The 16,859-nt window shown below is 41.6% G+C and overlaps 1 protein-coding gene across 5 annotated transcripts in view; it reads right to left on the minus strand.

Annotated features, from left to right (window-relative positions):
* anks1b (ankyrin repeat and sterile alpha motif domain containing 1B) overlaps positions 1-16,859 on the minus strand; it is a 211,973-nt gene that overhangs the window by 65,746 nt on the left and 129,368 nt on the right. For all 5 annotated transcript variants that reach the window (XM_071502474.1, XM_071502472.1, XM_071502473.1 and 2 more), the window contains one exon: positions 13,384-13,570. In XM_071502474.1, the coding sequence (XP_071358575.1) occupies positions 13,384-13,570 (187 nt within the window). The remainder of the gene's footprint in view (positions 1-13,383; positions 13,571-16,859) is intronic.

A 16,859-nucleotide genomic window follows, 5' to 3' on the forward strand; every position in this document is an offset into this window, starting at 1 on the left:
GAATTTCCCCTGAGTGTGTGTGTGTGTGTGTGTGTGTGTGTGTGTGTGTGTGTGTGTGTGTGTGTGTGTTTCTTACCTGGCAATCCAAAGCAGTATCTCAACCTAAAGCAAAATTACTCTGTGTGTGCTGCACGCATTTATAGTAACTCACAACTCTGCCTCTGCTGAAACGCAGTAGATGTCTAAGAATCAGATGGTGAGACAGCTTCTGCAGCATTCTGCATACCTGCATCTTTATTACAAAGCTACTGCGCAAACACACAAGCTGTAGCATGTAGAGGTTCACCCTAGAAACTGATTGGTATTTGGATAAGTTGTGTATTGAAGACAAACAAGCGCAGTAATATGTGATTGTGCATTTAACAATATCACTCACTGGTGTAGAATGAACTCTTTCGTACTTAAGGATCCATTTGCTCATCATCATTAACGCTAACTGCCTCTCCATAAAGACCGAATCATCAGTTTATATTATTGAGTGACTGACTGATGCAGTGATGTGTGAGGTCATTACTTCCTGAAGTTGATACACTGTGAGAGGCAAAACCTTCAGTTGTGTACATCCATCCCCCTCCCACCTATCGGTGGAAAATAGGCAGAGAAGAAGAGAGTGGGTGGGAGAGAAACAGATCTGAAATGTACCTAAACACTGCATCTATTTATGGAAAAAATACATGAAATTCATCACTTCTTATGGCGGTGCAGCGATGTAAGACACAGCAGCTGTGTCACAATTCCACACTACATTGTAATTTTAAGCAGGTACCGAGTGTGTATTGTAGTGAAAAAGTGACTCAATAACACTCACAATGTACAATGAATGGAAACTGTTTTTAAATAAACATCAAGCACTGAAGAGAAGTATTGTGAAAATAAAGAGTTAAATCTGTGAAAGTACATTTTCCCATCTCTTGGTGCAGCTCGGGCATCACACAGTCAGAGATTAACTGGTGTCTGTCAGCAGAAATTTCTGTTATATAAGAAATGTCCGGTACTGACAAACACTTTACTATGAAAGTTTGAGCCCTCCCTCAAAGAAGAGCAGCATCAGTCATTAAAACAAACGGCCCGATGACATTTACGTGACAAAGCCCTCTAGTGGATGTAGTAATTCTGAAGGGAGCAGAGGAGGAAGTGAGGGGACGTCACAGAGCCACAGAGTCATCGCAGGGCGGAGGTCAGGCTGGATGGATGGTACAACAGAACAGTGCACTTTAACACAGGAGACCAGCGTTCGTTTCTCATTTCGATCAGGTCGACTGCTGTGACACAGCTCATGTAACCCTCTGTACTCTCCCATCTAAAACGTTACACTGAACTATGTTACACAGTTGTTCTGTATCCCACTTCCCTACTATTATATGTACTGTGCCGTACACAACATGTGCCGTGGTACATACTGACTGTATATTTTGCAGCCAGTATCCAGGGAAACAATGTTATTTGCTGCTATGTGCTAACAGACATTCTTGCTTGTTACTGGAGGAGGAGCTCAGGTGTAACTAATGACATCTTGCATGCACAATATCAAAGGCCAGGAAACCGCACACACAGATGAAGTACAGGCATCATTAACATCATTAGTTACACCTGTGCTTACCCTGCTGTGACGTGTCAGACTGGCGTGAAAAAGGTCTGTACAGCACGTGCACAGCTGTCACACCAGCTAACACTGCGGAATACCACGGCTTATTAAACTTTACAAAGAGAAAACTGAATGTTCTAACAAGGTTTCCATAGGTGAACTTGCTGAAGGATTATTACACCCCCCCCCCCCCCTTACCAAATTTAGTCTCGATGCCTTTTATGGTTTATGCAAAGCACTTTGAATTGCCTCGTTGTTGAAATGCACTATGCAAATAAACTTTATACGATCTTCCCTGAGCTGTCTCACTGCCATCGGCACTTTGTTTAAATGTTGTGTACCTGTGAGTGCCTCCTCCATTTCCTTTGTGCACTAGATTCTGAGACAATACTTTCAATCAACAGCACACTCAAAAATTAAAGTGGGCATACAGCACTGACTATTTTGAGTATGCTTAATTATGGAGCTTATTCAAATCCTGCTTAGAGCTAGTATGTCATATGCTTTGGTCTTATACCAGCTCATATTGGCATGTAAAGTAAATGTTCTTCCAAAAATGAGTTTTTTCCCACTTGCCAGCAATCACATTACAGCAGTAAGATTTAATTTCTTAGTGGTGATTCAATCTCTAGTCTAAATGAAGCCCACCATACAGTATCTTCCTCCAGAAAAACATTAAATAGGTGGAAGGCAAAAAAAAAAGCAAAAAGCAAACAGAGAGCACTGAGGGAGCAGCATCTGCAAAGAGGAAACTATAGAGTATATACATCCTCGTACAAGAAGCTTGCATCCATTTTCATTTCCTTTCACACATGCTGCAAGATTTAAAGGCGCATTTAAGTGCTTGTTAATAAGTAGTTGCTGCACCAGTGGTCAACACCAGGGAGAAAGCAAATGTAAAGAGACGAGAGAGAGAGAGAGAGAGGGATGGGGAAAGATGGGGAAAAAAAGGACCTCAGGGAGAAGGGAGGTTGAAAAGGTGAACACTGACAAACAGAGAGAGAAAACAGAGCGAGGGAGAAAAAAATGACTAATTGACTGAATGGAAAATTATGGCGTTTGATCGGAAGGGCAGATGAGTTATGGAGAGGCAAACCGGTAGCAACGCAGCAAAACCGAAAAGCCACAGAACGGTTGAGGAACAGCGGCAAGGGTGAGGTAAAGTGAGGGGGTGTGTGGGGAGCATAGATCAGTGAATGACAGGCAGGAAGAGAGAGAGACGGAGGAGCGCATGAGCGCTTGTGAAAGTGGCAAGAGAAATAAAGGAGTGACAGAATGAAGGATTGAATGACAGACCAGGGCTGGAGGTAGAGAAATGACGGAGTGGGGATACAGAGAGGGAGTTTATGGTTCAAAATGGGAGGGAGGAGAAACTGGGGAGATGGGAATAAGGCTTGATCTGTCATAGTAAAGCCAGTCAGTCCACATCACAGCAGTCTGGGTGTCTACTAAAAACTCTGAAGCACTGTATCAAAAACCTAATAACACCTCATTCATTATTGATGTTCACACAGACTGAAGGTCAGGAAATCATTTAAATGTCATTAACATAAAATTTCAGAGCCACAAACTATTATGATCGTGTATGAAACAAACTTGTGTCCCTGCATCTTTATCGTGTCCAGTATTTTTGTGGTAAAACGAACTGTGGGCATGTGTATGTAGAAAGACACACAAACACTATAAATACAATACAAGCTAACTCTCATACACTGGGATGTTTTCGTGTGTGTGTGTGTGTGTGTGTGTGCGCGCGTGCACGCTAGCCATAGAGTGAGAAACTGGGAGATGATCCAAACATCTGATAGCACTGTGTTCATTGCTCTGTCTCTTGTGGTGCGGCACCGACTGTTATTAAAAACTACAGAGTAATATCGGAGCTGTCAGTCAACCCTGAGATTAAAGAATAAGCCCTATTTCCTAAGCGCCACAGGTCTGGATAAATCATTATCAGCTCCCTGAGCCTCAGGCACTAACGCTTGGCTAGTGCTAGGCTATGCTAACACACCCACATCAGGATGGTAGTGTCGGACTCTGCTGGGCTGATGATGATGACAGGAAATGATTTCAAGTCTGAATTGTTGATTTGAGAAAGTGTTAAAGCAACAGGAAATTCAATGAATTACACATGAGAGCTGTGTAAATTCCCCCTTCAAGCGCTGTTGGAAATGTCTGAATCATTAGCCGAGCACACAGAAGTAATCCTAAGCAGCACTGAGTAAGGAGAGTTTCAGTTATCCCGAGATGTGGTCAGTCCCAGCAAATGCCAGCTTTCCAGCCACTGTGTAAGTAAGACTTTAGGTTGAACTGTATTCCAGCCTCGGGGCTCGAGACCCCACAACGGATCACAAGTTAACTTAATTGTTGTGAGAGGATTCATATTTTTTAAATATAATTGGTTAATGTGTCGTCTCAAATCTTTGCTTTCTGAAATCCTGGATAGAAATCCTGGACAATTTTACATCTTTAGCCCTTTCACAAATATTCAGATGCAAGAACACAAAATGGGAAAATATACTTCTTCATAAGACTGCTCACAGCTCATTGACACGCAGTATGCGACCTCTGTTTTTTCTTCAAATAAAATGAACCATCTAACTTGGTTGTCACGTTTCCTCACATCAGGAAAACAGGCTGTAAAGGTTCATTATTTCTACTGTAAATATTTGCCTGTTATTTATTGGTGATATAGTTTTTTTTTATGACATTCTAGGTGTTGACTCTGTGATAAAGTCAGAAAGTTCAGATTTTTCTTCACACTTTAATCTTCTTAATCACACTTTTATTTTCCCCTTGTTATTAGTTGGTAATGAGGCTGCTGTAAATGCATGGATTTCTCCAGTTAGACCAAAAACCTCTCAGATTTTACTGAGTAGTGGGGTCACTTCTGAAAAAATATTCATCATATTTAACACGCTCAGAATTTGAAAACAAAACAAAACAAAACAGACAAACAAAAATAAAAAACTCCACTTACTAACTTTTCTAGAGTTTTTAAGCACATCTCACAGCGCTCCTCAGAGAATGCAGTTTACTCAGTTGTTGTGGAAAAAGCTTAGTTGTATCTCAATGACAACAGTGGTATCTGCATATGTTATATACATAAAACCTGTTCATATATAAATATATACATATTGAATTTCATACCTCCTATGTGTACACTGTATAAACCATCATAGATGTTGACTGCAACATCTAATGTTCCTTAATTTGTTAATGGCACTATATTATTCTGAACAAAATATACCCACTATATGTTTATATTTCAGATTTTCCTTTTGAATAAATTTGCAAGAATTTCTAAAATTCTCATTACACTTTGTCATTTTGTCACATTACAAAACAAAATGTGAAAAATAAATAAATAAATTGAACACTTTCTGAAGGCACTGTAATCCCTGAATCTGCTGTGTGTCCTTTACTCGTTCCTAATCTAGTTTAATGCTGAGTTTCAGAATTTCTCCAGTTCATTATGTCCCAAGATTAAACTGATAAGGATTTTTTCCTATCTTCTTGTTTTTTTTTTTTTCCTTCAATGTGTTACTGACTGTGCATGCTGAAACTTATCCTCAGGTCTGTGAAACCAGAGGTAGTGTTGCACCACCAGGTGCAAACAGGTCACTCTTACACCCCCCCCCCCACCCCACCCCACCCCCCACCCCACCAGCCCCACCTCACTCCCTCTGTGGAAGGCAGAGAGAGAGGGAGAGATAGAACTCCCTGCTGAGAGCATTTCTTCACATCTGATAGCCTGTTCGTATCTAAACTCAGCCTTGGGGCAGCAGAGACGGGCCAGTCTGCAGATATTGAATTCACACTTTCATTCCTGATTCGAGTGCACAGAGTATATTGCCACGGGAACGGGCTCGTCTTTCGTGGTAACCCATTATTCAAGTCTCCTGAAGCTGACAGTGACAGCAGTCTCTCACTAGCATCCTTGAAATTCCATTAGTGTGTGTGTCTGTCTGTCTGTATGTGTGTCTGTATGTATGTGTATGTGTGTGTGTATATATGTACATATTGTTTGCAGCAGGAGTAGTACCTCAGCCCTGGATCAACTCATGTAATGTCATTTCGGTTCAGTCTAGTTTATTGACAACATATAATTTATTTATGAAATACACCACATCAGGTATTTCAAGGATACAACAATAAAGCCCTGAACTTATTTCCATGATTGTCTCTGGTGGTTTTACAGCTCACTGAGGTAGACATTCCAGGTCTGGACAAAAAATATTAGGAACTAAGGATTAAAACTGTTGAACTAAATCATTCATCAGTGAGCAAACAAGCGAGAAAACAAAATATCACATCATAAAATCCATTTAAGACATCCTGTGGACTTTATGACTGCTCATACAACTATGGAACAATGTTTTCATTACGGTCCCAGTTTTGTTTGTATCTCATATGCACGAGGATGCACCCGCATGACAAACCAGATGACATACGCAGTGTTTCACGTCTTGACAGGTGGCGGTGACGCACCAGGAGAAGCCGCAATGCAAGGAAGAGGAAGACTGCAATCCTGCATGTGTCATCCCGGGTTTCCTCAAGGACAAACACAATGTTGAGAAACACTGAACATAAACCAAACAGCGAGCAGCCTGACTGACCATATGGGAATTCAGTGATTCGCTCGGGGACACTTTACCAGTGTTGAGATCCTCCACTGAGCATCAAGGTCCTGTAAGAGTAACAGCAACTTCAAACCAAAAATGATCCCCAAAATTATTCATCAATCCTCATCCTCCGATTTTATCAGTCAAGTAGATGTTGAGATATTTTAGCCTTGACAGACATTTCCATCTCTAGAGCCATTCCACCACCTAAATACCATCAAATACACAGCACTCACAAATGACTCCAACCTGTCTTGTTAGCGCAGCTGCCTGAGGTCAAATCTAAATGAAACAAGCACACAGTGTGTGTGATCAAAACCATCCCACTCATTAATGAAACTGTGCTGTTCATTAGAGCGACAGTACATCTCTTGGGGCGGGACAATTTGGAGAGGACACGTTACCACAAAGACTGACAATGTCCGAAATGTGCAAGAGTGTGAACCCTCTCTGTATCAGAGAGTTGTTGATTCAGCTCTGAAGAAGTTTGCACTTACACAAGGACATCTGAGTAAATACAACCACAGACAACGGCTTTAAAAATGAATCTAGAATTTAATCAGAATCCGCACTTCTCCATCAACAATAACTGAATATTGTTAGATGTGTTGCAGGACAGCACTGGATTGCATGCAGGTGTCCCTAATAAACTCGTACTCAGTGTAAGTGTGCGTAAGACAGACACAAAAACTGCATACACAACAGAACGGCCAAATGTTTTCAACCTTTCTCTTCCCCTCACCTTTCAAATTGGACTCATGCTTTTATCATCGATTGATTCCCCCCCCCCGAGTGAAAAAGTAGCGAGAGGAGAGCTATAATTTCATCACATCTGCCATCTGCCACCCGACAGGGGGCACACATTCAGCACATTCAACCTGGGGAGAACAACAGGGAAAATTCCTGTCATTTTATGTAAGTGGAGCGCAAGTCTGCAGACAGCACTACTTTTCTGCTTCGGTGTGAAATTTGAGGGAGAAAAAAGGAAAAGCTGTATCTTATATGACTGCTCTTTTCTGTTAAGCTACGATAATAATTTAATATCCTCATGGACAATATCAGGGGCCACTAATTGGGGGTTTATTTCATTAAGCTCCATGCTGCGCTGGCTCGGTAACAGTGTGTAATAAAGACAGCAAAGGACAGAGCTGAGGTGTCAGCCGGATGGAAAATCAAGAAAAACCATGAGCGTGTGTGTTTGTCTGTGTGTTTGTCTGTGTGTGTGTGTGTGGTTTAGTGTGCTTGCACTGCTGACTCTCAGGATGACTTAATGATCAAGCGCAGCAGGCTGACAGACCCATTGTGCATTTGTGCGGAAGAGCGTGCTTGTAGATGTGAGTTGATGTCAAGGTACAAGTGAACTGTGTGATATTTGAGAACAAATGGCTGAATTAAGCAACAGAGGTCTAATGAGTTTAACTCTTTCAAGTAAACACACAGCCGGTGCCGCGCACACACACACACACACACACACACACACACACACACACACAGAGCAGTTGATCACTTTGCCATCTATGCCTCATTAACTGTTAGAGCTCATCGATCACTCAGCCCCTCTGCACTGTGAAGAAAGTATAAAGTTGTGTTGATGTTTTTCCACAACTGACCAAGATAACTCGACAGAATTTTTTTTTTTGTGGTGATTTAAAAGCAAGAGTCTAAAAACTGGCCTTATATATTTTATATGTGTAGGTAACACACATACAGAAACGCTGCTGATTAAATCTCCAGTTGTGTTTAACTGCTCTACGCTGCATGTAGCTCCCCACAGCAGCTACGGGGGCTACTTTCTGGCTTTCGTTTCAATTTACACATTCACGCATCCATCAGGCTGGAAGCTACATTAGCATCCATTTGGATTCGTGTTTCTGGCCACCTGAAGAATGGAGTTCACCAGCGAGTCGTTAACTTCGCCCGTCTGCGGTTTAGTGCTGGGAAGGTAGCGCAGAGTACCTACCAGCAGAGTAAGATCAAATAAAAAAATCATTAGTGCAGCTTCAAATGTTATGATGAACGAAGACATTATTACATTAGGATTTCCATTTAAATTTCCATTTCAAATTACATTAAAACAACAAAATAGTGAGTGTGTTATGTAATATCACTGGTACATTATGAACAAAAACTGCTTGCATTTGCATTATGGGATGCATAGGATGTGTGAAGTGTTTCGGCAGCTGAACAGCTTCCAGATGAATAAACACAGACCTGCAGATTGGTTTTGTTCCTGCCTTGACGCAGGGGGGCACTGCATAATTCATGGAGGACAACTGCGTCAACAGTTGCGCTGCTTTTGCATAACAGCACTCTGCACCGAGGACACTGAGGGAATATTTTCCTCAAGTGATGTCCAAAATTATGTAAACCGTAGTTCTGTAGCATCAACAGTAGCACCAGTGATGGACCGGGTTATAAATAGGCCTCCCTTTTTTTTTTGTCCAGCTGCCCACGCAGGTTGCTGACACTTGCATACTCTGCTGCAGGGCCGGAGATTTATCGTATAAATGTTAGGTTTGTGTTGAAGAACGGTTCAGGATTTTCAGGGAGAGAATGAGAGGAATAAGAAGAGGAGAGACAGATGTGGAGAGGAAGGAAGGAAAGACCTTTTATGGTGCGCAGGAGGGAGAAAAAATATAGTGTTCCCATCACTTTCTTGTCCTCATTTCTCAATCCAAGCCAGTGAAATCGCACATTTCATTCTCTCCATTTTTCTGCACCCCCCACCCCCCACCCCCCGACCCCTCCCTCCCAACAACATCAGACTCTCATTCTCTCTCCCACTCTCTTTTTCACTGGCATCCTTTGAATTCCGTGACTCTTTGCCTTCTGTACCCACATACATATATATACTCCCTCTTTCTCTCATTCTGTCTCTCCCTCTCTCTCTCCCTCTCTCTGTAAGCCACTTGTTACCATGGCAACCCCACAATGGGCCTTATAAAGCTAATAAGTAGAGAGAGCAGGAGAGATGAGCAGAGTAGCAGAGAAAGAAGGAGGTGGGGGGGGGGAATAGAGAAAAAAATTAAATGGAAAAATAAATGGGTGCCAATCTATTCCTGGTGCTGGAGTTTCAGGCAGGGAGAACGAGGGAGGGACACATAGGGAAAGAAAGAGAGAGAGTGAAACAAATATAAGTACCCAAATTTAGAAGTTGTATCTATAATATGCTGTGAGTGCTTACAGAATGTGTTTCTATAAGGGTGGTAGACAAGGAATTATGCATGTATTTAAAGAAAAGTAATGTAAATGTACTGTACCTGTTTGAGTAATACTGTTACAGTAGATCATTCTACAGCAGAGATTTCAATTCGTGAGAGAGGAAACTGCTGCAAGTTTCACTGTCTTTGCATCTGCAGCCATATTACTGGTGGGGGATTTTTCAAATGTTGCACATAAAATACTCAAGCAGCAAAAAAAAAATAAAGAAAATTGTATCAACAAGTCATTTTGAGTGTCGGGCCGTGGTGGTATACGGTGGTCATATTTCATGCTTTCATAAACCCAGGGTGAAATAATGTTTATTTCCTTTCAAAACCCGAGGACTGCGGTTGGGAAGACTTAAACAACAAAAGAACAACAACAAAAGAAATTTTAAAAGGACTGTGTGGTCACCAGGCGTAGAACAGTATTTAGGTTATTTGTTTTCTTCTCAAGAGTTAGACGAGATGAGCGACGCCACTCGTGTCGTTACAGTAAATAAGAAGCTGTGAGGACTGCAGGAGGTTACTGCACCCACACATGAGCTGTAACATGTCAGCGAGCTTGAGAAGTGCAGGTAAGTGGATATGTTACTTTAAGAAAGAGCCATGTCTCCAGTGTTAAGCTGGCAAAGCTAACCGGCCTACCTGCTGGCTGTAGCTTCATATTAACCAATGAAACATGAGAGTGGCAACAGTCTCATCTGACTCTCAGCAAAAACGTATTATTTCATAAGAGGTTTGTTGTGAGACCCCGAGCTTAAAGAATCTGGGTGATCTTCCAAATTCAATGTCATTAAGCAACAACTGGCTGCAGAAGATAGCATCAATCCGCCAGCCCTGTGAACAGCGGATCACCAGCAGTCAGAATGAGCCAAAAATCCAACATCATTAACAATAAAGTTCCTGCACATCATCAGAGTCAGGTTCTGCAGCTCTACAAACGATCTGTTCCCAGTGTGTCTGATGTGTTCTAAGTAAAAACCAGAGCTTTCCAACACTGTGATCAATAATTGCTCCCCAGTCTTTGTCCTCAGACGACATCAAGCATCAAGGCTCATTATGTAGGTTGAAGAAGGGATTAATACCCTCTTGTTACATAAATACCGAAGCGATGCTTCAGCAGGACTGGCGGATGAAGATCGTCTGTGTGTCTGTATGTGCCTGCACCTGTGGACTGATAACGAATGTGTTTTTCGTTTGAGGCGCTGCACAGATCAAAGTCTAGATGGGCCTCTGAACTGCTCCTGGATAAAACAGACACACACAGACACACACACACAGAGAGACACACACACACTTCTGTCGGTGCCTGATAGCAGCGGGTGAGAGGGACAGTTGGACTGAAACCCAGGTGAGAGGAGGAAGTATTCACAACCACGTCACCAGCTAACTATCGCCAAGGCCACCACTTCGCTATGACAACAAGGAATCTTATCACTATGGTAACGCGAGAAGCAACTAGGAAATAAGGGTCAGGAGTAAACCAGGCAGTAAGCCAGTGTTTCCAAAATCCCACTTCCCTTCTGCAGGGTTCTCCAACCTTTTTTACTCTCAGAGCTACTTTGACAAAATGAAAGGAGCTGAGCGCTACTCGTGTCTTATATTACTGGCTACATTTATTCACATATCATATCAAAACTCTCCAAATCAGATGAGAAAGATAATTTAACAAGTCTTCAAATATTAATATCCAAAATGTAAAAATCTGAAACTCACACCAGTGTCAATTTCTCTGACTCAGATTCAGTCAAACTTGAACACCACTGTGAATAAACGTCCATAAAACTGCTCAGGAATCAAATAATGATTTGGAGCAGATCTACTGAATGAAGTTGTGTTGCTTAAAGTTTGTACTGATCATCCAAAGTTTGTACGGATTATATTCACAGAAACTTTATGTGAGCTACTCTAAAACAGGGGGCGAGCTACTGGTAGTTCAAGGGCCACCTGCTTGGGACCCCTGCTTTAGATGATAAATACTATTAATCAATATTATCTGGTCATTTACCATGTAGACAGTGCAGAAAGATATTTCTTAAATCAAACATAAAATCTTAGCAAAAGGGCAGGTTAGTTAGTTATCTTAGGTCTCATGATATAGAACGATTTGTCAATCACATTAAATGTATGTGAATAGTAAACACTTTTTGCATTATTTAGTATTTATGTTCCTTTTTTTTTATCATGTTAACAAAATAAAAGTACTGAAATGTGTGTATGTGCAGATTTAAGACTTAACTGGCCTCATTATGACATCCTTCTGAGAAAACACCTCTGATTTCATGGAATATTCCTTTTGGAGGAGCAACTTTTTAAACTCAGCAGGGGGGGCGCCATTAGACGAAAACTAACTCTGTTTGATCTGGTCTGACCCTAAAAGGGACTCCCCATAGGAATAACACAGCATCTATTGCTGATGACTTGGAGCCTAGTTTTTAAGCTATCTGCTAAAGTCCTTCCCCTGAAAGAGCTCGTTTGCATCCTCATTTCTTGTCAAAGAGACTTGACACTGATACACAAGTTGAGAATTCACCTAAAAAAAAAAAGGTTTTCAAATGTCCTTTGTCATAGAAAAATCTTAAAGGTAACTACATTTGGTATTTAGAAGAAAAAGATCATCTGTAAATCAATGATAAGGCTATTTCACGGAGAAATCAACCTATTTCAGTGCAATCACTGATACTAGTGGATTCTCTTATGCAGGTGATATAAATCCAGGCACTCTGCAAGTTCAAGTTTGGTGAACTTTGACAAGCTAGTTCAAGCTGTTGAGAAACAGCAGACCGTCCTGACACTGGAGAGTCCATGATGCTGTTGTAACTCACTAGCTTTGCTGCACCGTTAACTTTTATTTAGCCTCCTCTGCTGGAGCATGAACTGCTCCAAACAAGAGGCACGTATGGTTTGACATGTTTTTACTCAACAGCAAAATAAATTCTCCTCATGAGCTGATGCTCTTCAACCTTGCCAGACTCACCGATATTTGTTAGTGCTTCTTTCAAAGTCTCTCTTTCTCAAGGTTTTTCCAATCATGGTAAAATAAGGTGGAAATCTAAAGGTAGATTAAAGTTACTCTTACCACTCTTTATAGAAAAATTCCCTCTCACAAAATGTTACAGTTTATATGTTCAGATATGTGTGTAAATGTACACAATACATTTTTTTTACAAAGTATATTTTTGTGTTAATTTCCTCATGTTGTTAATCATATCTCTAATTCTCCCTTAGACAGAAATTTTCCGGCTGTCAGTTATGATGTGCTCTCCACTCATCCGTCTCAACCTCAAAGGTATTTGCCTCTTGGCTCTGGTCAACAGTGTGACAGGAGCAGAGAGATGATTTCATTTTCCTGGGAGCCAGGGCAAAAGGATTGAAGTTTCATCTGCTCCCAAGGCTTGAAGAGTCTAAACAACTCCTGCACTGAAGTAAGAAAGATGGAACGAAGGAGGAAGCATCAGCACACACGCAGAAGACGGGCTGCGTCGGGCTGAATGCACAAGGCCAAGGCACCGAACACACTGAGTGAATGCGTGCTGCATGCATTACTGATGCCATCACTGAAAAGGGCTGAAATAACCCAACCACTCACAGGGTCACCAGCTGGCTAATATCCATGATAACTAGGATGTTTTAAGTATTTGAAACTGATTTTCCACATTGGATTAAATCATTTCCATTCATTCCAACCTGACCCTGTCCACAGACGCTCCATGGAGAAAATGACCCCTTTAAAGGTGCTATATGTAAGAATGTATATGTGTAGCTTTAATACAGTTTCACTTTAAAAGCAAATATCTCTGTCTTGAATGACAACAGTGCATAAACACAGAGGATTTATGAGCAGATGCAGTCACGTTTTCATACTGTGACACTCCCCATGTGGAGGTATCTGTGTTTAAAGTGAAATCCCCCAAGGGCCAACGCTCACTAAGAGACGGCCTTTAACACTAATTGTCCTTTCCATGAGACGAACCTGTGAGCTGACAGTCGTCGTTGGAGCCTGCAGAGTCTTCCTGGTTGGGGCTGAGGGGAGGGCTGGCAGGGGGGCTCGTGCTGAAGCTGGCGTAGCCCAGGGACGAGCTCACCTCACTGGGCTCACAGCTGTGGTTGACCGGCCTCTGGACATCCAGGGACGAGGACAGAGAGGTACGCTGCTTGGGCTGGATGCGGGACAGGAAGAAGAAAAGGACAATGGTTAGAGAGATCAAAACTTTTATATAAACTACACTACTACAGGATATTTTCTCTTATGTAAAAACGGTATTTTTGTTCTTTGCTTTTCCTTTTATGTGATTTTAAGTCTGTGCCTGCCAATTAAACAATTACAAATTATGGTGCTATCTTTCTACCTTCTACATCCTTGATGGCGTTTCAATTTTAAATTGCCAATTATGTTCCATTATGAAAAATGCCCATTATTCTTATTTAATTCTTCTTCTTGTCATTCTTATTGAACAGAGATCAATCTCCTTTGTTTATTGAATCGAGTTTTCAAATGAAACAGCACTTTGACTTGTAGTTTGCATAGGTTTTCCTTTTTCTGTCATGTGAAGCAAAGTATTTTATGTCGTTGTACGGCGTTCATGAAAGTCATGAAAGACAGCAAGCTATGACTAGTCAAGGTCAACAGCAAGGATTTATGACTCTATGACCTGATTCTAGTGCAAGTCTACAGGGGATGTTTGTAAGTCAGTGCAGTATCTTCATAAATGACCAAAACATTTGCGTCTGTCTGCACCTCTGTACATGACTCAGAATTATAGACCAATCAGTTCTGACACCTGAACATGTGATGTAATACAACATACAGATGCCAAAAGGGTTTATGTAACATGAAAAAAAATGGTGCAAGGATGAAAACAGAGAGGGATGGAGGTAAATAGGGAGAGCTAATAGAGAGATAAAGAAACAGACAAACAGAGAGAGAGAGAGAGAGAGAAACATTATGGTTGCTTACTGCCAAGTGAGAGAGTGAGAAAGTGAGGCAGAGAACAACTCAAACTGTAGACTGGCATCTGGTAAACACATCTTACATAATGAGGCATTTACAGCTCTCAACAACCTGCTGCTACGCTTCGCAAACAGCTCAGGCAGTCAAAACCCTGCTGGTGTGTGTGTGTGTGTGTGTGTGTGTGTGTGTGTGTGTGTGTGTGTGTGTGAGGATGTAGGTAAAGTGAATCAATACAATACACCATCAGGGCGAACTAACATACAGAAATACTGAGAGACGGACGGACGACAGGGACAACCTTCATGAGACCTTCGCTGTGTTTTGTGTGACACAAGATACAAAACCTGAACCTTGAGACAGAAACAGGGGGAGGGGGGTATGGAAGGAAATGAAAGCAGAGGAAAGGACTCTTTATCTATGTAGGGTGCACTCAAATTGGGTTTTCAAGCATCTTCACTAATGTGAGATGAAAACAAAAGCAACACAGGAGCAAAGAATTAGGCTGAACAAGGCACAAGCATAAAAAATGAAAAGAGGACAGGAGAGGGAGAAATGAGAAACTGAAGATGAAAGGACGCAGCGAGTGAAAATGGCAGCATTGAAGAAAGACAAAAAAGAAGGAAGACGAGGAAATGAAGAAGTGGTGAGAATTTTAAGCAGGACAGAAGGGATTCGAGCGAGAAGGAGGGAGGCTATGGCGAAAGGAAGGAAGAAAGGAGTGAAGGAAGGAAGGATGCAGGTGCAATAATGTATAATAAAGACACGGTGATAATAAAGGAGCACAATTTATGAGGAGGAGAGATGGAAGGAGGAAGGGGAGGAGAAATAAACAAAGGAAAGGAAGAAGAAGAAGGAGGGTAGCATTACAGGAAAGAAAAGGTCGATAGCAGGAAGCTACAAATGAATATAAAGCTACCACCTGCAGCTGGTGAGCTTAGCTTAGCTTAGCTTTGCATTCCCTGTTTCCTGCCTTTACGCTAAGCTAACAGTCTCCTGGCTCTAGCTTCATATTTCTCATGCAAATACAGGCGTGGTATTGATCTTCTCATCTAACTCTGGGCAAGAAAGTAGATGTGATAAAAACATCACATACTTCAACATTAAAGAATCAATCAACTCAAAAATACTAAAACTGTAGCTGTTGTACACAACTTTCTTCCCTGTGAATAAGCAGAAGAGCAAAGCTCACACGTTTTCACATGCATAAATCGAACATAGAAGAGGCAAAGATCCTGCACATGTCCGGACCGGCCCTGAATGCAGCAGCAGCGAGATTGACTTTTTTTTTATCCAGTGGAGAGTTGGTCAGTGGGGAATAACACCACAGCAGCAACATCCCACAGAGACCACAGAGACTTACAGGACCAATGCATCAACCAGACAAGATCACAGCGGCACAGAAAGCCAACAGGGAAGGAAATGATGTATGAGCCCAACAGGGATTCACCCTGACTGGGCAAGGAGAGAGACATTACACAACGTAGCTGTCCAATTTCTTTTTTTTTTTTAATTTTGAAAACATTTGAATCAGATGATAAGAGAAACAAAGTAAGAGGAGAAAAAACAATCAAATATACTGAAATAAAAAAACACTTCTCAGTATGTGTTTACTTTGCCACAAGCTTAACAACCAACAAAAAAGGGTAGAAAATAAATGAGAAATAGCAATCAACCCAGAACGATGCAGCTGCTGTTATGTGACACTGAGGCATTTCAAAGTGGGAGGTTGAGTGTGTGAGTGTGTGTGTGTGTGTGTGTGTGTGTGTGTGTGTGTGTGTGTGTGTGTGTCTTTTGCGAGCCATCTAATGTTTAATGAGTTTAACGCCAACTTCAACTTCTGCTATTCATCGGTTAAGCATCTCTTTATTCTCCTGCTCATCCCTGCCTTGTCTCTGTGTATTTTGCTCCTGCCTCTTTCTAACAACTAAAGGCGTCTTCTCTCTGGACCCGTGCTTATTAAGAGCTCGCAAACACACACACACACACACACACACACACACGCACACACACACACACACACACACAATGACACATTAACTAAACATATACACAAAACTGTAGCTCTGGCTGAGGCTTAGCGTTAACAATGCAGACAGGCGGCAGGCTAATGAACATGTCATGGCCGATTGGAAGGGGATTAATGAACACAGACACACACACTCACACACACACACACACATACACTCACACATACACAGGAAGGAAGGTCCTCCATGCCTGACTAAACTCCTGCAAAAACCATTTTCCCTGCCTGCAACAGCATCCCCGGGGGAAAACATTCTGTTTAACACTTCACTAATGTGTTTAGGTGCTAATAAAAGACAGCCCCATTAGCTGACGAAATCGAATTCCTCACCTACGACGAGGTGAAATATGTTCTTGCGGTTTGAGGTAGGGGTTTTTTTTTTTGTTGTTGTTGTTTTTTTTTTCTGTGTGAAACTGAGGAATTTTGTGCTAATTTATGAATAATGTGATAATCAGTTATAAAATTATCATAA

Source organism: Trachinotus anak, unplaced genomic scaffold (genome assembly GCF_046630095.1).
Source record: "Trachinotus anak isolate AG129_WGS33_773 ecotype Australia unplaced genomic scaffold, CSIRO_AGI_Tana_v1 ptg000018l, whole genome shotgun sequence".
NCBI classification, from domain to species: domain Eukaryota; kingdom Metazoa; phylum Chordata; class Actinopteri; order Carangiformes; family Carangidae; genus Trachinotus; species Trachinotus anak.